The sequence below is a fragment of the Vombatus ursinus genome, unplaced genomic scaffold (assembly GCF_900497805.2).
Source record: "Vombatus ursinus unplaced genomic scaffold, bare-nosed wombat genome assembly UNPS02014177.1, whole genome shotgun sequence".
Lineage (NCBI taxonomy): Eukaryota > Metazoa > Chordata > Mammalia > Diprotodontia > Vombatidae > Vombatus > Vombatus ursinus.
This window is the reverse complement of record NW_020953955.1, coordinates 727089-750614: the sequence shown is the minus strand read 5'-3', so window position 1 is coordinate 750614 and position 23526 is coordinate 727089. Positions and strand designations below refer to the sequence as shown.

General features: G+C 41.2%; 1 protein-coding gene across 14 annotated transcripts in view; it reads right to left on the bottom strand.

Moving 5' to 3' along the window:
• Positions 1 to 17770: 17770 nt before the first annotated feature.
• Positions 17771 to 23526, bottom strand: part of CTNND1 (catenin delta 1) — a 55309-nt gene continuing 49553 nt past the window's right edge. For 11 of the 14 annotated variants that reach the window (XM_027860308.1, XM_027860314.1, XM_027860311.1 and 8 more), the window contains 5 exons: positions 23198 to 23285; positions 21365 to 21427; positions 20653 to 20753; positions 20130 to 20216; positions 17771 to 19855 (listed from right to left, as the gene is read on the bottom strand). In XM_027860308.1, coding sequence (XP_027716109.1) covers positions 19844 to 19855; positions 20130 to 20216; positions 20653 to 20753; positions 21365 to 21427; positions 23198 to 23285 — 351 coding nt within the window. In that variant the 3' untranslated portion in view covers positions 17771 to 19843. The remainder of the gene's footprint in view (positions 19856 to 20129; positions 20217 to 20652; positions 20754 to 21364; positions 21428 to 23197; positions 23286 to 23526) is intronic. The other 3 variants (XM_027860315.1, XM_027860317.1, XM_027860318.1) reach the window with 3 other exon arrangements.

The following is a 23526-nucleotide window of genomic DNA, read 5'->3' as shown; positions in this document are numbered from 1 at the left end:
ACCTTGCCCTGAGTGACAAAAGCTGAAAGAGGCAATTAGAGTGTTCTAACCACCAATTCTCACTTCAAGGTCTTCTGCTGTCATCAAAGAACTAGAACCTTGAACTCAAGCAGGACCTGACCCATGGCCAAAAACATTTTATGTATACTATGTTGGCACGTGCTCACACACTGCCCCTCAGTTTTCTCTGAGAAGTAGCTAAACCTTTGACATTGTAAGAGAGAGGCTACAATTCCCCCTGATTGGCATGTACTAGGAGAAAAAGAGGTATCTGATAATTATAGTAAGAAGTGATGGTAAGAAATATTTGATGGACAGCTGGTCTCAGACAGCAAGGAAATGATGGGTTCAAATTCTACCTGACACACACTAGCTGAGACCCTGGGTAAGTCTGTTAACCTCTCAATGCCCTTTGCAGTTAATTCTTTGAGACTGTAAATCGCAGAGAAGATCAGAGGTTGCAAAAGGAGTCTCCTCATCTGGGAATCCCCAATATCAATGAAAGCACAAGTCTAGCCTCCCTCCCTAAGGGATGGTCAGAATCAATAACTGCCCTTGGGTTTATTTCAGGCTCAGGTATCTTCTCAGTCAGTTGACCCTTAGCCCTGCAGGGTTTTGGAGCATTTAACTAAATGGCTTCTGGTTAAAGTGGAGGATTTAGACAAGAAACCACTCTGAATGGCTGAAACTGCCTCTCTTTAGAAGCCTTCTTTGTTTCCAAACTAGGATGCCCTCTAAATGGTTGCCAGGGAGTGAGATGACGATGTTATGCAGAAAAGAAGATACAATGCACAAGATGCCTACGTGCCCTGAGACAGAGCCTCATGTTCTCAGTTACTTGTATGGGAAATGATAATGCAGCCCCCAAAATCACACCTGGAAGAAAACTCTGCGTTGGCATCCACTTCTGAAGTGTGTGCCAAGGTTTATAAAGCATTTTGCATACATTTTCTCATTGAAGCCTCCCAACAAACCTAAATAAGAGCACCTAAATTGGGTGCTATTATTATCCCCATTATACAGATGAGGAAACGGGATTAGAGAGATTAAGTGACTTGTCCAGGAACGTGGAGCTGGTGAATGTCTGAGGCTGAATTTGAATCCAGGCCTTCTTCAATACAAATTCAGTTCTCTATTCACTATACTTTACTGCTTCTCATTAGCTGACCCCACTGGAATATAAGCTTCTTTATTATAGCACAGTAAAAATAAATTTACGTGAAATGATACAGAGCAAAAAAAGTAGAGACAAGAAAAAATATACCCAGTACCTATAACAATGAAAATGGAAAGACCTCTAGAATCTTCTGTATCTCGAATGAAAAAAAAAAATCATAGATCACTGGTTCAAAAATAGTGCAATCAATTTCATAAAAAATGTCAGTGCTAACAAAAACCCCTATTACAGTTCCTGAGAAGTTGGTCCCTGCCTAACCTGTTCCTTCTTTGCACTGAGTAACTGAAGTTTTGAAGACAAGGCAGATCATAGAGTGGCAGGGAGGGTAGCTGGCGAGGGAAATGAATGCATTTAATGTAGCAGACATCACACTGTGAATGTTGAACAGCTTAAGAACCATCACAAAAGGAGGGCAGCTGGGTATGGTAGAAGCAGTGCTAAATTGGAAATCAAAAGAGCTGAGTTGGGACCCAGGCTCAGTCATCTACTAACTATACTACTGTGTAACCTTGGGTAAGGCTCCTCTCCTTTCTGGGCCTCAGTTTCTTCATCTGTAAAATGAACGGGGTTCAAACTCTGAGGTCCCTTCAATCAATCAACAAGTATTATTTTTTAAAGTGTGTGCTACCTGCCTAGGTACTGGGGCTACAAAGACAAAAAATAAAAACAAAAACAACTCTGCCTTTAAGGAGTTTACATTTCAACCAGAGAGACAACATGTACATATAAAACTACATACCGAATAAATGCAAAATCTTTCAATTCAAGGTAGTTAGGGAGGGAGAGTAGGGCAGCTAGGTGGTTCAGTGGAGACAGTTGCCAGATCTGGAGTCAGGTAGACTCAGCTTCCTGAGTTCACATCTGGCCTCAGACACTTACTAGCTATGTGACCCTAGGAAAGTCACTTTACCCTCTTTGCCTCAGTTTCTCATCTGTCAAATGATATGGAGAAGGAAATGACAAACCACTCCAGTACCTTTGCCAAGAAAACCTCAAATGGGATCACAAAGAGTCAGACACGACTGAAACGAATCAACAACAACTAAAGGGAAGAAAGGCACCAGCAACTCAGGAGAACAAGATGGGCTGCACATAGAAGGTGGTGCTTGAAGGAAGAAAAGGATTTTGTGAGGTAGAGGTGAGGAAGTGCATTCTAAGCATGGAGGACAGATGGAATTTTATGTGTGAGCATCAGAGGGAAAGCTAGTTTGGCTGGACTACAAAGTGAAGGAAGGGAAATAATATATAATGAGCCATAAAAGATAGGTTGGAGTCAAGGTAAGAATTTTAAAAGTCAAACATAGGAGCATGTATTTCATCTTTGAAGTAACAGGTAACCCTTTACCTGACGTCATGGTTCTCTTCAAGAACGAAGGACAAATAACAATAACCTGAAGTTTATCAAGTAGGTGAGGAATATGGTCAGACCTACACTTGAGGAAAATCACTCTGGCAGTTATGTGGAAGATGGATAGTTAGTTGAGAAAAGGAAGGATGACTGCCTGAGCCGCAGAGGATGCCTGTACTACCATTTTTGACTCCTTGAGGTGTTTGTTGTATAGATGAACGGTTCATTTAATCAAAATTGCTGGGTTTTTAAAAATTCTTCAGTAGTGCTTCATCTTCAGAATGAAGAACTATTGTCCTAAGGACAGCTGGAAACAACATGGTGAAAAAGGAAGAGGTCAACAAGCACTCAGATGAGAAAAACCCAGAAATAGGCAGTAAAAGAACAACTGGGCAATCTCCAATTCAAAAATCATACTTCATAAGTACCTGGTTCTCTTTATCACCCTACCCATCCTGAACAGGTGACCTGGCCACCTTTTGAACTGAGGTGAGCCAAAGCGAGCTTCTATTCCACCTCAATATTTCTTGATGTCTTTCCCATCTACCCAAGTGAAATATAGCTGGTAGAATATTTCATGTGTGCCTTTAGAGCAGGGGCAGTTTCTTTATCTTTATATCCCCAAGCCTACCCCAGTGCCTGGCACATACTATGCCCTTAATAAAGCTGGTTGATTGATTGGAGGTCAAATTTAATGGGCCAAGATGGTATTACTTGATTAATGAACCATCATAGTACCTACTCTTCCCTTTTGTTCAAGGAAAGATAAATTTTATATATATATATATATTTTGGCTTTTATTTGGTGAGGCAATTGGGGTTAAGTGACTTGCCCAGGGTTACACAACTAGTAAGCGTCAAGTGTCTGAGGCCGGATTTGAACTCAGGTCTTCCTGACTCCAAGGCCAGAGCTCTACCCACTGAGCCACCTAGCTGCCCCAAGGATAAATTATAGAAGTGTAAGGTTGCCTATATCATCAGTGGCCATCACTTTTAAGATGTTTTAGTTAATTGTTCTCAGGGCATATACCTGGCTGATAGCTAAAATTTTAAAAACTCAATTAAAAGGTAAAAGTTATCTAGAAGAGCAGGAGGAATATGGATGCTAACAACCTTCATCCCCACAGGGATCTCCAACCTCTCCATCCCTCATTACCTTACCCTCCTTCCCTTCCCAAATAATCAATAAAAATTTATTAAGCACTTACTATGTACCAAGCAAGCACTTGCCAAGTGCTATGGACACAGAAACAAAGATAATTCCAACTCTCAAGTTCCTAGTCTGTAGGGTGAGATGCATACATAGAGAACTATATAGTAGAAAAAATAAACAGTGTAATTAGAGAGGGAGGACACCAGCAGTTGGGCACGCAGGCTGAGTCTCAAGAAATGCTTTACAAAGAGAGGGATTTTCTGAGGCAGAGGTGAAGAGCGAGTACACTCCAAGCATGGGGGGAAACCAGAAAACCAGAAAGACAAGGAGAAATGAGATAAAGTGCTATATGGGAGAAACAGAATGAAAGCCACTTTTTTTTTTTTTGGTGAGGCAATTGGGGTTAAATGACTTGTCCAGAGTCACACAGCTAGCAAGTATTAAGTGTCTGAGGCTGGATTTGAACTCAGGTCCTCCTGACTCCAGGGCCAGTGTTCTACCCACTGCACCATCAGCTGCCCCAGGAATGCCACTTTTATTAGATTGTAGAGTATAAGGACGGGAGTGTATAAGGAGGAAGGAAAGATAGGTTAGGACCAGGTTGTGAAGGTATTAAAAGATAGAGGAGCTAATATTTAATCTTAGAGCAATAAGGAGCCACTAAGGGGCAGCTAGGTGGCACAGTGAATAGAGCTCTGGTCTTGGAGTCAGGAGGACCTGAGTTCAAATCCAGCCTCAGACACTTAACACTTACTAGCTGTGTGACCTTGGGCAAGTCACTTATCCCCAATCCCCTCACCAAAAAGCAGGGAAAAAAAAGGAGCCACTAGAGTTTATGATGAGTAGGCAAGGACATGGTAAGATCTTTGCTTAAGGAAAAAAGCCAAAGGAAGAGCAATTAGGAAGACAGCCAGTCGGTCAACAAATATTTATTAAGGGCCTACCATGTGCCAGGTACTGTGCTTAGCTCTGGGGAAACAAAGAAAGGTAGGGAAAGATGAGGAGTGGGAGAACTCCAGGCATGAGTGACATCTGGTGAAAATGAACAGAGAAGGGAAATGGAGAATCTCGGGGATCCTTGTTCTTCTGTGTTTAAACCACCCCTCATTCTCCTTTGCCAGCTCCTCATCCATATCCAGCTAACTGTGGGTGTTCCCCAAGGCTCTGTCTTGGGCCTCCCTCTTTCTTTCTCTCAGCTCTCATGGTTTTAATTATTGTCTTTATACAAGTGACTCATAGAACTACATATCCAGCCCATCTCTCCCCAGAGCTTCAGTCCTTTATTACCAACCGCCTTTTGTTTATTTCAAACCGGATATGTCCTGGGTATCTCAAAGTCAACATGTCCAAAAATGAAAATTTCTTCAGTCTTTCCCTCTGAACCAAATGCTCTTTCCAAATGCCCCACTTCCATTGAAGGTACCACCACCGTCCTGGGTTTATAATCTAGTTATTTTTGAGTCCTTTAGCCCTCCAAGGGACTAATGCTAGCTGATATTCCTGTCTTTTCCACCCATCCCTTTTTTACTATTGAATATCCCACTACTAGATAAATGAAATGATCATGCTAATTCTGTTTTGTGTTTGATGTGAGCTGTATTGGTAGAGATTGGAGGGTTGGCCAATATGTAGAAAAGAAAAGATATGTCCTGGACCTAGCTTGAGGCAGCAGAATAGTGAGGCAGTGCAATAATGATTTCTTTACTGGAACACCCTAAGCCTGGGGTCATCCTACAGTAGATTTTGGTTCACCAGCCAGCTTGAGGTGATAAATACAAGTAATACATAGAGAGTGATTAATAACCTGAAGCAAGGGAAGGGTAGGTACCATCTATGATGGCTCGCTAATAAGGTAGTACCATCTTGGCCCATTGAATATGATCTCCAATCAATCAAAAGAAATTAGTGAACCAGAAGCCTGGAAGGAGAGGCTTACTATGTGCTCTCCTGGATTCCTCTGTCTCACTCCCCTTATTTATTCCTACAGGTGAAATTCCCTTACTACATGTACATTGTAAATACTTATATGTGCACATATTTTTCTCTCCTGATAGAATGTAAGCTTAAGAACAGGGCCTGTTCCGTATTTGTCTTTGTATGCTCAGTGCCTGGTACGCTTCTGACACATAGTAGGCACTTAATTGCCTTTTGATTGATTGAAGGAATTGGGGATGATTAGCCAGAAGAAAAGAAAACTTGGCATGGGTGGAGGGGAAGGGAGGAGTGGAGAGTATGGGCCATGAGAGCTGTCTTTAAGTATCTGAAGGGTACTTACGAAAGAAGGACTAGACATGTTCTGCTCCGTCTCAGAGCACAGAACTGGAAGCAATGGGCAGGAGTTACAAAGAGTCCTATTTAGGTTTGGCTACAGAAAACTTCCTAACACAGTTATCCAAAAACAAAACAGGCTGCCTAATGAGATTTTCAAGCCAAAGGTAGACGGATGACAGTTTGGATTGGACTTGGTGGACCCTGAGGTCCCTTCCAACTCAGGTTCTATGATTAGATTAGCTCCAAAGAAGATGAGGGTAGGAGTGGAAATCAGCACAAACTTTAAGAAGGAGGTGACACTGGAGCTGCATCTTGAAGGACAGATACATGCGTGTGCACTCGACTCACGGGCGCACACACGCACATATGTATATGTGGGGGTGGGTGTGTATTCAAAAAATGGAGATGAATGGGCCATGTGCATATTTGGGGCATTTTTTTTAAAGGCAACCGGGGTTAAGTGACTTGCCCAGGGTCACACAGCTAGTAAGTGTCAAGTGTTTGGTCTGAGGTTGGATTTGAACTCAGATCCTCCTGACCTCAGGGCTGGTGTTCTATCCACTGCACCACCTAGCTGCCCCTCATTTGGGGCATTTTCAGGCACAAGAAATAGTGTGAGCAAAGGCAGGAAAGAAACGGTGCGTACTGGGATTCATTTACATCCTTATCCTAAAGTAGAATTCTGGAGACAGTCTTTAAAATGAAACTTGTTCGGTTTAAGTCTAGGATGTCCCCAAAAGGAATGAACTTCGTACAAAGTAGAACAGGTATAGGACAATTACTTACTTCATCACAAAAGGAATGCTCGAAATACAAGACTCAAACACACACATTGATCTAGAATTACAGCATGATACCCATAATTCCTATTACACTCCCCCAGAAATACTGAAACCCAGGAGGTTGAAACTTAAAGCATAAAAATACTTTGTGGAGTTCTTAAAAGATATTTTACTTTTCACCTCAGCTCTGAAGACTTTCTCAGTACCTCTTAATGGTAATGCCTTCCTTATGAAATAGCTTAATTTGTCTTGTATATAACTTGTTTGTACACAATTTTTTTATATGATGTCTCCCCCATTAGATTGTGAGCTCCTTGAGGGAAAAGATTTTCTTTTTTGGCCTTTCTTTGTATCCCTAGCAATTAACATAGCGCCTAGGCCCTCAATAATTACTTGTTGACTTGACTCTGCATTAAGTAACTATTAGGCTCTAGCAATGGTTTTCTCCTACTGGGTAACCAGAATCCAGTCCCAGGAGCTCCTGCCCTCTTGAACTCAAAAGGTCAAGGCTAGGAAGATCCCTTACGGAATTACTGTTTGTTTATATGTACTCAAGGAAGGAAACACATACAAAGCAAAGTCAAAAAGCTCCTTAATCTTAAAGAATTTATGAGAGGTGGAGGGTGGGTCAGAGAAAGGAACAACACAGAATAGACACATTTTATTACAAAGAAAATCAAGGTAGAATAAAACACTAATAATGGGAGTAGATAATAAAAGGCAATCATGAGAGAAACAAAGCTGAATGGAGCCTTGAAGGAAGACAAGTATTCTGTGAAATGGAGATGAGAATGGAGGACTTATGAAGCATTTGTACAGAAGGTGTGGCACCCATAACTCTCTGTTGCTCTATCCGTGGGTTCATTTGTTCCAATCTATACCCAAGCTGGCAGGTCTAGGGGATTCCCAGAAAGGGAGGAAAGGAATGCAATTCACTCTTATAAGGAGTAAGAAAAGAACATTGGATTTGTCAATTTGAAGAGAGCAGTTTGCATGGAATGATGATATAAGAAGCAGATTATAGACAGTTAAGACAACAGTGAGAGGAGAGGAAGTGGAGGCACCTATTATAGATGGCTTTTTCAGAGTTTAGCTACAAAGTTGGAAAGAAATGGGACAATGGTTAGCAGAGATAGAAGGACTAAGTGAAAGTTTTTTGAGGATGGGGTGACCTGGGCATATTTGTAAGTAGTATGAAAGCAGCTAGCAGTCACAGAAAGATTGAAGATAAGTGAGAGAACAGGGATGAGAAAAGGTGAAATCAACTGGAGAGGAGATGGAATGGGACGACATCGCTTGTACAGGTAGACTGGTTTGCATTGGCAAGAAGCAGGGTCACTTCTTTGTGTGAAATGGATGAAGGAAGAGATGGTGGCAGAAGGCATCCCAGTGATATTGGATGAGGAAGGAAGAAAGTGGAGCTCTCTGAGAACGGCTTCAATTTTTTTCAGTAACATATGAGGCAACATTCTCACCTGAGAGGGTGAGGAGAAGGTTTGCTGTGGGAAGTTTGAGGAAAGACAAAAAGTTTTGGAAGAGCTGTTATGTAGGGTGGCATAATGAGCTGAAGTGAGTTCAATGAGTTAGGTATAGAAGGATTACCTAGCAGTAGTGAGGGTCCAGTAGAGGTTATGTAATATTAATTTGCAATGGACTCAGTCAGAATGGTCTGGTTCTGATGGTTTCATTCACCTTCAACCAGCAACATGTGTGTAGGAATAAAGGCAGCAGATGGTGGGAGTGACCCAAGGCTGAAGCTTGGCAAGGAAAAATTACAGAGGTAAGGAACTCAAGAAGACAGTATAGAGTCAAAGTAATTCAACAAGGGGTAAGATGAGGAAAGGAAGAGAAAGGCTAGCACAGGGGTGATGGTCTGGGAGAAAACTGAGGGCTTAAGGAGTTGGAAGTCCTAGAGTGGATGAAGGGTAGAGTTTGGTATAGCAAAGGAGACAAAAGAGGTGGAAAGTCAATAGATTATGGGGATTTCAGGGTTCTTGATCATACAGGTGATTCATTTGTGGGTGATGACATGATTAAGAGTATGACCATTTTTGCGTGTGGCTGAGGTGGGGTGGAGGAGGAGGTCATGGGAAATAAGTAGGATGAGGAACTGAGACATTAGAGTTTGAGGCATTATCTGTCCCCCCAGTATGAGAGCAGGAGTTGGGGAGAAGAGAAAGACTAGCCAGGTACTGAACTTGTTAAAGAAGGAATGGGAGTGTCCTAGAGAACAACTACCAGGATGTTGATTGGGTGGAAGATGTGAATTGTATGGACCTCAAAGGAGGAGAGGTTACTGAGTTGTGGTGGTAGGGAGAGAACCCAGAAGTGACAATGGAGAGCAAGGAGTATTCTAATTCTCCCCCTCAACTAGTGAGCCAAGGGGAATGAGTGAAAGTGCAACCAGTGCTGGAAAGGGTGGCTAGGAAGGCTGTGTCATTAGGGGGAACAAGGTTAAAATGAAAACCAGAAGATAGAAAGAGTGGGAAGGAAAAAGATTTTATAGGAAAGCAAATGTGTTGTCTCTTGAATAGGCATCCCAAAGGGCACAGCAGAAGGGGTGGATATCATTTGGTTGAGACTTTCAAGTGGGTGGGTTGAGAGGAAATGAGAATGAGGAATTGGGTAGTGGCAGATAGGGAAAGGAGTTTGGATGCTTATCTACAGGGGTTCAGAATCACTGGAATATGCAGGGTATGAGTTCAAGCAGGAGATGGAAGGCATGTGGTCAGATGGTAGATCTCTGTGTTCCTCTCCTCTTTCCTCGGGAGACCCCTCCTTGCACTCCTGCCTGCAGCTAGAGATAGGCAGGAGATGGGCTCTGAAAGAAAGCAAACTACTCCTTCTCTTCCTACAGGAGATTTACTCAGCAAGAGATGGAAGGCCCATGGTGAGATGTAGGCCCTTTCTGCTTCCCAAATAAGCCTGCTCAGACCCTGTCAACTTCTCTCATTGGCTTCTTCCCCTCGACTCTTTCAGTTAGACTCTGGACTGTCTGATCTCTGCGGCTTCTCATCTATCTCTTAAACCAGGGCCATCTCAATTTATGGAGAACAGCAAAATTTCTGCTAGAGATGACAAATGACACATACTTGGTCACAAGCAATTCTTTTGGTGCAGAATTCCCTGGCAATAAATCCAAAGTCCTGAAAAGAGTCACTTTCAGGCTAGCTGCTGGAAAGCCAAGATAGCCACCATCTTTATAGTCAGGAGTTTTGCTTTTAAAGGGCAGAGTTCACTTCGGTCCTCTTGGAAGCATCCCTTCAAGTGCTTTATCTGAAGGGCTGCTTCCTCTCAGCAGTTTGTCTCTTCTCAAGCTGCTTTTCTCTGTCTCACACAAAGGTTCCTTTTTGCTGTCTCTTTCAGCAAATAAAATGTCCATAATTTAAAAAAGAGAGAAGTCACAATAATACTAGCATTTATATAATGCTTTAAGGTTTGCAGGGGGCTTTGCATGTTATTTCATCTGATCCTCAGCACAGTCCTATATTATAGGTGTTATTGTCATCCCTATCTTATAGAAGAGGAAAATAAGGCTAAGAGACTTTAACCTACCCAGGGTCACACAGCCATGAAGTGTTTGAGACAAGATTTGAACCAGTATCCTCATAAGTCCAGGATTCTGCCTCACCATCTGATGGCATTTACATAATTAAAGGCATGGGCAACAGCTTATAGCGATACATGAAGGCAGGGGATAGAATAGAATAGAAGAGAAGAGAAGAGAAGAGAAGAGAAGAGAAGAGAAGAGAAGAGAAGAGAAGAGAAGAGAAGAGAAGAGAAGAGAAGGCAGGGGATAGTTTGGAGAGACTTGAAAGCCAAACTGGGGTAGTGTGAGGTAAGGCTGGAAAAGTAGTTGGGAGTCAGATTCTAGAGGGCTTTAAAGGCTGAGCTATTAAGATTTATTTTAGAGGAGCTTTTGTTCCCTTAGAAAGGTTATATTGGCAGTTGTGTAGAAGATGAATTGGAAAGGTGAGAAACTGGGAAACAATTAGGAATGAATAAAGGAATGAAGCACTTATCAAGTGCTTAATGTGTGCAAAGCACTATGCTAAGTGCTAGGGATACAAATAGAAAAGACAGACCCTGCCATCATGATGTTGACATTCTAACAGGGAAGACAACACATAAGCAAGGTTTCAGTTGCAAGTCTGATGAAAAAGTCTTACGGTCTTGAAGATATCGTGACAAAGCTTATGCTAATGCCTCTTCACTTAATTAGGGGATTATTACATTAGTCCAGAGAAGAGGGACAAGGGCTTGAACTAGGGTGGTGGCTATATGAGGGGAAAAGGGAACAGATTTTTCATCACACTAAAAATGCCCTTCCTCTTCCTTTCTACTTACCTCATGCTACCTATCCTTCAAGACATAGCTCAAGTCCCACCTTCCTCTATTGAACCTCCTCCCCACCCCAACTCCCCATGACTCCTCAGTGCTTGCTTCCCTTTTTTTTGTTTGTTTGTTTTTTGTTTTAGGCAATTGGGGTTAAGTGATTTGCCCAGGGTCACACAGCTAGTAAGTGTCAAGTGTTTGGTCTGAGGCTGGATTTGAACTCAGGTCCTCCTGACTTCAGGGCTGGTGCTCTATCCACTGTGCCACCCAGCTGCCCCCTTCCCTTTTTTTAAAATTTTATTTTTAATAGTATTTCCCCAATTACATATTAAAACAATTTTAGACTTTTTAAAGTTTTGAGTCCCAAATTCTATGCCTCCCTCCTTTCCCCTTTCCCTGAGACAGTAAGCAATCAGATATGGGTTTGATTTTTTTTTTTGAGACTAGGTTTCCTTATCTCACCCAGGCCATTAATTCAGTGACCATTCACAGGCCCAGTTCCACTACTGATTGGCTTGGAAGTTTAGATCTTGTGTTTCTAACCCGGGCTAATTCATCCCTTTGCCTCACCCTCTAGATTTGGTGGGGTCATGTGATTAGCTTTAGCCCAAGAACTGCTCAATCAATCTACCAACCTTAACTCCTCCAATGACAAACATAAGTGTCAGTCACCACATCCATTCCCTCTCATCTCAGAAACAGGTTCCCTCACCTCTTCCATGAGGGGAAGTTGCATCAGCCAAGTACACCTGGTGTACTCACTAAGCCAATGGGCCAGTCCTCCAGCACCACCCCATCAAGTGAATTTGGAGTCCAAGAACTTGGATCTCAATCTGAGCTCTGTTACTTCCTACCTTTGTCACTTTACTACTTCAGGCCTCAGTTTACCTATCTGTAAAATAAAAAGGTTAGACTATATAATTTCTATGGTTCCTTCCAACTTCAAATCTATGATCTCACCTGATTTCCCAGTCAGGGTGACAGAAGTACTTCATCCCTAGTTTTTTCTACCACCCACAACTGGGGCTTCGTGCGTTTGAATAGCTTCCATTTATTCAATAAGAATTTATTTTATTTATATATTATATACTAGACATTGTACTAAGCTCAAGGACAAGGATATGTAATATTTTTATATCACGAACCCCTTTGGTATAACATTTTTAAATGCATAAAATCAAAACCATAGAATTACAAAGGATGCCAATCACATTGAAATACTTATAACTACATAGACATATAGATGTATCTTAATGTACAGACCACAGGTTAAGGAACCCTGGTCTATGGACACAAAGACAAAAAATAAACAGACCCTAATCACAAAGAGTTCATGTTATTTGTCGTGGGGGGTGGGGGTGGGCTGGGGAGCGAACATGTACATCATATGTAATCCTATATTTAAGTTCTAAATAATTTCTGGTGGAGTGCAAAAGAGCAACTTAGGGGAATTAGGAATCTATAGGAGATGACACAAGCTGAGCTTTGAAGGAAACTAGGGATTATCAAAATGAGAGGGTAGGAAGAGGCAGCTGGTGGCTCAGTGGAAAGAGCGCTGGGCCTGGAGTCAGGAGGACCTGACTTCAAATCCAGCCTCAGACACTTCCTAGCTGTGTAACCCTGGGCAGGTCACTTAACCTCTGATGGCCTGACAAAAAGATCTACTACAGAAGGAAATGGCAAGCCACTCCAGTATCTTTGCCATAAAACCCCATGGACAGCTATGGTTCTTGGGAGTCACAGTACCTAACTAAGCAACAAGCAACTAAGGTGTGCATTTTAAGAATGAAGGACAGACAGTCTGTACAAAGGCACAGAGATGGAAGATGAAGGTCACATACCAGCAACAGGAGGCAGGCCAGTTTGGCTAGAAGTAGAATTTGTGAAGTGCAGTAAACCTGGAAAGGTATGATGGAGACAGATTGTGAAGGGTTTAAAATACCAAATGGGAGTTTGTGCCTTATTCTAAAGGTGAGAGGGGAAGTTTGGCTGTGCTTCTGACTTTCCCACCTTTACTCAGCTGCCTTCTTACTCCGGAACATCGTTCCAGCTCCCTCTTATGTGTGGCCTTTCCCTATTAGAACACAAGTTCCTGCACAGAGCATAGCGTCTAGCCCACAGTAAGCACTTAATGTTGGTGGGTTTACTGTCATCCTTTCAAAACCTTACCTCTACCTATCTTCCCAATATTCTTATTTACCATTCCCCTCTAAGTACACAAAAATCCAGTGACACTGGCCTCCTTGCTGTTCCTAGCACCAGGCTTTCCATCTCCTGACTATTTTCACTAGCTGTCCCTGGTAAAGAGAATGCTATCCCTCATCTCTGTCTCCTGGCTACTTAGAGTCTCAGCTTAAATCTCACCTTTCACAAGAGGCTTTTCAGTCTCTCTACCCCCAACCTCAAGCCTCTCCCCTGTAAGACTGCTTCCAATTTGCCCTGTACATATAAAATCTATGTACATAGTAGGCATAATAGGAACTTAACAAGTGCTTACTGGCTTATTTGCACACACACACACACACACACACACACCCTACTACTACCAAAGAGAGTTGTATGCACCTGTTTCAGACAGCAGAGTTAAGGAGGAAAAGGCAGCAGGCATTCTCAAATAGCTATGGCTGCTTACATATTTAATGATACTTTAATGCCTTTAGCCATTTTCATTGGTAAGTCTCCCCTTCATTCGTAACACCTCTTCATACTGCAGGATTTTTATCTATGTTGTCATTCTTTGGCCATAGCAACCCACTGTTATTGCTAGATGGAGGGCACACAAGGTGATTTGTGAGGATCTCAGAAAAGATAAAAAGCTTTCAATAAAAAGAATTAAGTGTAATAAAAGCACTGAAAGAAAAGACATTTAGGAAGCATATAAAGGATTAAACTCCAGTGTTAATCTCCACAAATGGAGTACATACTTGGCTTATCTGGAAAACCTCTGACCACTCAATTTTCCTACTCCTTTAACCCTTGCTCTGGGTCACTATCACCTTTCTTGGGTCATTTCCCCCACTTGTGAGTTTTCTGGCAACTTCGGCCTCTTCACAAGCATTTCAGTTAATACACATACATGCAGATGGAGTCCAAATCCAAATCTGGGCCCAATCTTTCCCCTGAACTCCAATCCCATCTCTTGCTGCCTATAGCTTATTTCCACCTCAAAGTCCTATCACCCTCTCAAACATGTCCAAAACTGATCACCCTCCACCTACCCCTTAAAAAAATCTGCCCTCCCACCCAAAGTTATTTCAACTGAGCACCACCACCACCTTTCAAGTTACCCAGGCACAAAGCTTTGAAGTACATTTGTCCCTTATCCTCATATCCAACGTGCTGTCTCAGATATTTAAGCAGCAGCTGGACAGCACCACAGTGATCCACTGGGGCCCCTTAAAACACGGACCTCAGAAGTAGAAAACAAAGCTTTAAGAAAGGGGTCAGAAAGGAAGGAATAAATGGGGATCAAAGACATTAACTTAACCTGAACATTTTTCCTTCTGTATTGACCCATTTACAAGGCCAATCAACCAACCTGTGGCCAAATGAGTTGAGTTCTATATGATTAGGTTACTGTTCTTTTCCTTTTCTGCATGATGGAAAGATCCTTCAATCTGTGGAAAGGAAGTAATGAGAACTCCTGAAGCAGTTGTTACAGGAAGTTGTTTGTTTTTTTAAGTGAAGAAAGGGAAGTTGCTAACCTATAAAGCTGGAATTTTCTTCAAATGATCTACTGCTGCCAGGGGCAGTAACATAGTTGCCTTCCTCTAAGACGACCTTTTAAATTCTGTGGTATGGCCAATGGAAAGCATTTTTTCCATCAAATGCTACTGTTAACAGGAAACTAGATACAGGTTTGCAAAGTGCAACCTTTGAAGGTGAAGCCTACAACATCAGACAGCTAAGTGGCACACCGGCCTTGACCCATGTTCAAAACAGATGTTCGGGCAGACCATGGCCGAGTCACTTAACCGTTATGTTAGTCTTAATTTCCTTATCTGTAAAATAGCGATAGCAATACTTACCTGTTAGGATTGTAGTGAGGATTAAATGAGCTAACGAAAGGAGTTTACAAACCTAACATATAAATGCTAGTCATTGTTTTATTAGGAGGGCACAGTGGACACGCAGGCCTAGGGAAACTCAGAAGCCCTATAGTTCATGCTATTGGGCAGCTACATGATACAGTGGCTATTGCTGGGCCTGGAGTCAGGAACACAGCTTCTTGAATTCAAATACGAACTTAGACACATGCTAATTGTGTGATCCAGGGCAAGTCACTTAACCCTGCCTACCTCAGTTTCCTCATCTGTAAAATTAGCTGGAGAAGGAAATGGCAAACCACTCCAGTATCTTTGCCAAGAAAACACCAAATGGGGTCACGAAGAGTTAAACACGACTGAAAGCAACTAAACAACAAAGGAGACAGACAAATAAGCAACTTACTCGCCGAAGTCGAGGAAAAGGAAAAAAATATGGAATCCTCATAATCAAAATCCAGATGACAGAATGAAGACTATAAATTTTGGGGAGTCAAGAAACCTTGTTATAAGTTTAACACAAGAGACAGAGGAAAACAGCACAGTTTGGCTATGATGCTTGTTTAAAAAACGTGAGTTTGTTCCAACATAACTGAACATTTATTCTGAGCATGAGCTTACTTAAACTTGTTTTCTTTGGAAACAGAAAACTGTACCTTTTCACAATAACTCATAAGCTGCAACCTTTCTGATGTCTACTTCCATAAGCATACTTCAGGTCTTTGTCAAAGTAAAGTGTCATATTTACAGTGTATACAATCGTACATAAAATGCCAGTACTATATATACTATACCAACTGATTTTGCTTTTACACATTCGAGGCATGGGCCTCAGATTGCAGGAACACATGAAGGCAGGACATGGAGTACCAAGTTTGGAGTGACCCTAGAAACCCAGTTTAGCTGTGAGAAGAGAAGGTCTGGGGGCTCTACTCCCACCCTAACACCATGGTGGAACCAGGGCAAAGATGAGCAGCAGCACAAGGCCTCAGACACCACCACCAGCACTTATATTTATTTCTTAACTGTTGAACATGCATCAAACTGTTATTGTTTCTTGTTAAGCACTATCTTTTTAAAAAATGTGTCATTAGTGAAGTTTTTTAACATTTAGAGTTAACATTTTCCCCCAGAAGCCTTGCGGTTAATACATGATTTTGCATATCTCATTGCTTTTTAGTAAAGCATGTGTGTAACTGACTGTACAGTTGAAAGAGTATTGCCTCTAGAGTTAAAGGATAGGGGGTTCAAATCCCGCCAACGTTTATCACTGGTGTGTCCTCGGGCCACTTAACTTAAGGTCTGTTTCCTCATCTGTAAGATGAAGGCGGGGAGGCAGCTAGGTGGCACAGTGGATACAGCACTGGCTCTGAAGTCAGCAGGACCTGAGTTCCAATTCGGCCTCAGACCAAACACTTGACACATACTAGCTGTGTGACCCTGGGCAAGTCATTTAACCCCAAATGCCCCCAAAAAAGAAAAAAAAAGATGAAGGGGTTGGCTAGATGGCCTGAGGTCTCTTCCAATAATGATAATCAATAATGTATAGAGCACATTTTAGTAAATGCACATTGTAGCTCTTAGTTTTATACTGATTAAGGTCCCAAGGAAGTAACACTTGTGACTCTTCTCTGAAGACCTCTGCAAGCATTTGCTAAGCATCTCAGAATTAGAACGGCAGTATGTCAGATTTACTGGAGAAGAATCAATTCATTTTTCATTTCCTTTCAGCTGCTGGAACTATTGTAGAAGTTTCTATTCTTTACTCAAATGTTAGCTCAAATACAGCACATGCTTGCAGTAACGGGTTTAGCTAGATTTGGAATCTTAGCTTTTTGTCCTTAAGCTAAGACAATAGTCTTGGCCTTGTTTTCCCAATAAAAGCTTTTCTAATTTACCCAACAATATCATTTCACATTTGAAAATGCCTCTGAGAGGCCCAAGCAAAGCTGGGCTATATCATGTCCTGATCCATCAACAGCTTTTCAAAAGTACAAATTTAGTTAAGGGACTGGCACCTCAGTTTCTTTGGAAACACTTAACTTTACACCTCTCTGAGAACTCAGTCTGTCTCTTTCCTCATTTCTGCCCTAACTTTCAGCCTTTTGTCTCCTTTAAATATCTTCTCTACCTAAAACTAGAGAAAATGATCTGGCTGGCTACTACCATTATTCTCCTTTTTTCCACTGACACATGAAACAGCTGCAGTCCTATTCACAGCCATAAGAAGTAAAAATTTCCTATTGTTCAGCCATAACCAAAGGAAGATAACAATAACAAATCCTGAATTAATGGTGTCCCTTAAATTGGTCCAACTGAGAAAGGTACAGGTAGGACTTTGTATTATTATCTTGTATTTCCTGATGCCTCATCCCTTTACTCGAACATATCTAACCAAAAGGGTCTAAACACTTTTCAAACAAAAGAATGTAACTTTTCTGACATGGGTTTCAAAGAATTCACTGCATTATATAAGCAGGATTATCTAGATGAATTCAATCCAGACACGGCAAATTGCAAAGGTTTAAGAACAAAGTTTTGTCAGTAATTCTGTTACAACCTAGAGCTGCAATGGGAATGATGTGAAGCACTGAGAAACACCTGAGGCACAAAGGAAACACAGAGACATGGCTCAAATCAATGACTCTGAATTCTTTAACATACACACTTTAAAAATTTTATTTATATAAAAAACTCATTTGTTTTTAAAAGCGTTAACAAGAAAGAGAAAAGGGCACGGAGCAGAAGACATGTCCCATGGTAGTGTTCGGTGGGGAGGTGGGATTTTTGGTTCTTCTGGAATTGAATGTTTAGTGTTTTATAGTCACACAAAAAATTTAAAAAGGTCCCCAAAGCCCATATCTGTACTGATACCCACAACCCCACCGAGAAAACAAAAGAGCACCAGAGAAAAAGAGACAAAGGTGGAGGAGGGAGAGGGGGACCACATGGAGACCCAGTTCAGGCCAGGATCCACTCCCCTCTGTGCAGTGTGCGCGCTCCTGGGGTCACCGAGAGAGGAAAAAAGCTCCCCTCTACCAGCAGGGGGCGGGAAGGAAACAGTGAGCACCCAAGCTTTAGGGCAAGGCAGCTGGGCACTTCTACCCCAGCCCAATAATCACCACTTGGGGAGGTCTTCCAGTTGCATTGAATGTGGCTTTGAATTTTAGTGAGAGAGGGATAAGGTTTAAAAACAAACAAAACAAAAAACCTTAAACCACATAGCAGCTGACTCTTTTCACTACCATGCTCAAATGCACTAAGCTAGAGGGGTGGAAGAGAGCCCAGACTTTCCAGAAACCCTTCAGAGATGATGCTGAAATTTGGGGATCATGTCTCATAACTTTCCCCTGCCCCCCCACAACATTTTAAGATTTATCCAAGTAGGATTATTGCTGGAAATCCCAACTTTCACTGCTGGGTATAAGTATGTTAAGGCGGAAATAAAGGTTCATCCTCCCCCAGACCAAAAGGATAATTTGGGTTCCTCCAGGCCCTAAGAGCCAATCACTTGAACTCCCCTCAGTTTCAATGGGGAAGCAACAAAATCTAATTTGCAAAATCATTGGAAATGAGGCTGCTTCGGCAAAGAAAGGCACGTGGGGAGGAGGGGACCACCCCAGGCCAAAGGCACATGGGAGAGGCAAGGCCAGGGCAGCCCCCCTGCACAGAATGAGGAAGGGCAGGAGTTATGTACATAAAAATCCTTCTCTTGGCCAACCAACCCCAGGGTAAAGCAAAAGGAGAAGGGAAAGATAAAGGGTTAAACAAAAAAAAGGAAAGAAAAAAAGAAAAGCTTTAAAGCCTCCCACCTTAACTTCAGACCTTATATACATTCCTCCCTGCTCAATAGATGAGGGAGCTGATTGATTTGTTTTGTATGACCTCTTTCCCCTTCCACACTCTTCCAACTCACTCCCCCCAAGAACATTCCCTTAACGGCACAGCCTGATTTCCCTTCCTAAGACTTCTGAAGCAGATGTGGCCATAACATCTGTGGTAGGATGAGGAATGAAGGGTAGAGACAGGCTCAACAAGGGGCAGTAGCTACTCACTAACAGTGAGTTAGAGTCAAAAGTCCTTTGATGGTCCCTGCCCTGGACATGCAGGAAGAAAGGTCTACTCTGAAGGATCCCTTGGTGAGATGCCTCTTTCCCCAAATGGAATGTGCCAATATTACCAACATTCTTTGCTTCAAAACCAAAATATCCATTAGGAATGGGAGAGAAGAACAAGAATTCATTCCTTGCCCATTAAAAACAATTTTCCTTGCCCACCAAAAAAATATTAAAAAGAAAGAGTTTGTCAAAACATGAGAGCTTTGATAGACACCATATACACTGAAACCAACTTCTAATTCTTCCCATGGCTTTCGATGAAGAATCTCAAACTTTCTCCCAACCTCCATATAGGACCAGCAGTTCTAGGGAGAGCTGGCAAAAGAAATAATCTGCAGCAGTTTCTCAAGGCAGGAGAAATTGAGGCATCCTATGCAAATGACTGAGTCAGACTCCTTAGGAGAAACCAGGGTCAGGGAGGGAAGGGCAGGCATCATTGGAAGAGGCTGGGGTTGAGGAAAGGAAGGCAGCCCATATAGGGCCAATAGGGCAGGAGGCAGCCTGGCAGTTGGCACAAATGTCCAGCGAGGGAGGGGGTAGAATCATCAGTCCATTTCACCACCAAAAAATAAAAGTACATATATTATAAACCCAGATGAAGCTTGAAACAGTGGTGCTAAATCTTCTGCTGTAGAAAAAAAAGAGAGAGAAGAAGTTAAAAAGGTTGGTAGTGAATACAGCCAAGAAGATGTAAATCTGGATAAAAGAAAGCAGCACACAATGGAGGGTCAGATCACCAGCTGAATGTCCCAGCCTCCCAGGGCCACGATCATCACAGAATCCCCAAAGCCCCATTATGGTCAGAGGCATTCTTTGGTCAAATCTAATCAGTTTGATTGACCCACTGCTGGCACAAAAATGCCTGATTTGAGAAGGACCTCACATGTGGCTGAAGGACATACCATGGGGGGATAAGCCAACTGGTCCCCCTCATCATCCATAACCAAAACATCCAATTCTTCCTCCAGTGATTCCTGCCCTTCCTCCTGCTGTAAACACATGCAACTTGTTAGTATGGAAAGTAAGGTGACAGAAAACCATGTTAGTGTGTGCCAAACCCTAAGCAGGTTTCAGAACTTCTGAAAAGAGCAGTAATGGAACAGAAAGAGAGGAATGAACTTTCACAAAATGGTAGTGGCAGACAGAGGGAAAGCATATGGGATATGAAGATCAACAGATGAGGGTGGAGTTAGTCATATAAAAAATGTGCCTGCAGTAATCTTTTCCTCATCTTCAATATCTCACAGAGGGTCCAAGAAACCTCAAAATGAATAAAAGCAGATCTCTTTTCTTGAAGAGCTTACTAAATCAGAAAGTTTAGTGAGTGTGCTTTCAAACAAACAAACTGGAAAAAAAAAAAACCCTCCCTAGAGGGATAAAAAACAGACTCAAACGACAGGGTTATAGGATTGAAGAAATAGTTACCATTAAGGGTGTTCCTTTCAATGGTTCCATTTCACCCAGGTCCCCAGATCGGTCCAGTGTCCTATTGTGGTCTCCCCTTTCATTCAATGTGGCATAATTATCTGACAGAAAAATCACAAACAGATGTAATATCCCCGGCTAGGATCTAATCAAATACTCACCAGGTCCTTTTGTGTCCTATGCTAAACAAATACAGACTGTCTGCCCTCATTTAGCTCAAAATATATTTGGGAAAATAAGACTACTTTCATTTAACACTTAGTATTTAATTTTTATATACTGTCTTGTATTGTTTTCTAAATTATTTATCATAGACTATAAGTGTGATAGTAGTTAGTAGTGAGGGGCAAGTCACAGATTAATTCACAAAGAAGGAACTTTAAGAGTGTCCTATGAATATAATTTGGCGAGGCAAAGAGAGGGTACAGCATGAGCAGGCATACTGAAGAAAAACACAATTTGATGTACACATTACAATAAAAATGGGAAATGAGAATGGCTAGGGAGAATGAAATCAGCCATGGCCTTAAAAACCAGGCAAATCAGAATAAATTTTATACTACTAACAATTAGGAGGTAAAGTTCTCCAGAGTCAAACCAACTGTTATGAGAAAAGATGAAATAGAAAGAGTATATAGAGCTACATAGCCTCCCCTAACCCTGATGAAAACCTGCTTTCCTTATATGGGAGAATTAAAAACAAGAATCTTACCTGATGATTTCGTATTTGGACCCATGCTGCTCATCTGAATTTCCTCCCGGTCAGGTTTTTTATCTAATAAAGTCAAAGTGTGGCATGTCAAAAGCCAAACACTGAGCACCCTTATTTCCAGCTGTTATTTTTTTTCTTTATTAAATGTAAAAACTTAACCTCGAATCTTGACACAAACTATTAACCACTTGAAATCATAATTCAAATCACTAATAAAATAAATGTAAATCAAAACAATCTTGAGGTTTTACCTAACACTACAAACCAGCAGTGATTACAGAAAATGGCAAGAATGTTGCAGAAGCTGTGGGAAGATAGTCACACTGGTGCATTGCAAGTGGAAGTATGAATCAGTTGCTACCATTTTGGAAAGCAATTTGGAATTACTCAAATAAAGTGACTAAAGTGCCCATTCTTTGACCCATAGATTCTATTTCTAGGCTTATACCCCCAGGAGGCCACTTATAAGAAAGTCTTTATACACACCAAAATATTTTTAGCAGTACTTTTTGAGACAGTAAAGAATTGGAAAGAAAGTAGATGCCTATTGACTGGGGAATGCTTAAGCATACTGCGGTACATGAATGTAATGGTAAATAGTACTGTGCTATAAAAATAACTAATATGACGAATACAGAGAAACATGGAAAAATTTATATGCACTGGTGCAGAGTGAGGTAAGCAGAGTCAAGAAAATATATACGATGACTATGGAACAATGTAAACAGAAAGGACTGCCCCATACCAAAAAAGTGAATGTTACAAAATTATCAGAACAAGCATGTCTCAAAAGAAGAGATGAGAAAATACTCCCACACTCCATCCTTTTGCAGAGGTTGGAGGTCAACAAGTGTTGCATATATTTCCAGACTTTTTTGATGTATTGATCAGCTATACTAATTTTTTCCTCTTCTTTTTCTTTTTTGTCTTTAAAAAATACTATTTGTTATTTGGGGTGGCTCTCTGGAAGGATGAGTAGGGTTAGTAAGGGAAACTACAATTGAGAAAAAAATAAAAGACCAATAAAAAACTTATTTTAAAACAGAAATCATTGAGATCCAACACTTGGGTATATTCCCAAGGGAATTATTGTGTCAAAATCTGAGTATTTTTGCCATTTTTATCGAGTATTTCTAGATTCTTCGCAAAAGTTTCTGCAAGTCTGAAATTCCATCAATAATATACATGTTTCCTTACAACCTTATCAGCTTAGAAAGTTTTTTTGGTTTTACTTTCATCAATTGGGTAGTGTGAGATTGTATATCTATGTTGTTTTAATTTGCATCTGATTATTAGTGAAGGTTAGCGTGCTTCCAAGCCATGATCTTATATTTCTTCTTTTTTTTGTAGTGACCATTATGCACTGGGGGTTATAACACAGTTGACTGTCACTTTTATTCATGTGGAAATAAGCCTTTACTGCAGCTTAAAGGGACTCACGTAAAGGATAACAAATCTTAGGCTAAGAAGTTTCCCAATATAAAAAAAAATGCATTAGTTCATGAAGCACACTAGCATAAAGGGGTTCTATAAATCTAGGATTAAACCATATTAGGGTCAGTAAGAGGTGTCAAGTAGGAGAACTAATAGCTTCTCCTTCATAAAAATGGTAATTCATCAGAGCAGACAAATATGTTTGTGTCAAGCTAATTCTCTAGTCAAAGAATCACCCAATCTTCTGCATGCATAAGCTCCAGTTTTTAAACAATAAACAAAACAAAGAAAAATAGTCTAGACTACGAAGAAAACTGTTGTTCTAGTCTCTAATGAAAGAGCACTGTGCAAAGCAGTACGAATAGATTGGGGGTGGGGTGGTGGTATTCTTTTTCTTACCTGATTTTTGGTTCCTGTCAATAAGAGGGAGGGTGCTATCATCATAAGACTGGTTACTTTGGCTCCGAGAAGCACTATTTAGATTGACCTGGAGACAAATGTACAATATGTACATAAACTTCAGAGTTTATAGTACCACCATGTCCTCTGTAGCACTATTCCCAAATCTAACTCAACTTCATTAAAATCACAAATAAGTAGGGAAATTAGCAGACCAGATAGCAAAACTATCCATTACAAAAATATATCTGGATAAGACTGGCAGAGATATAATGGTATTTATAAATAATTTGGTCAAACAGTTTCAATGACCACTTCTGTGACCTAAA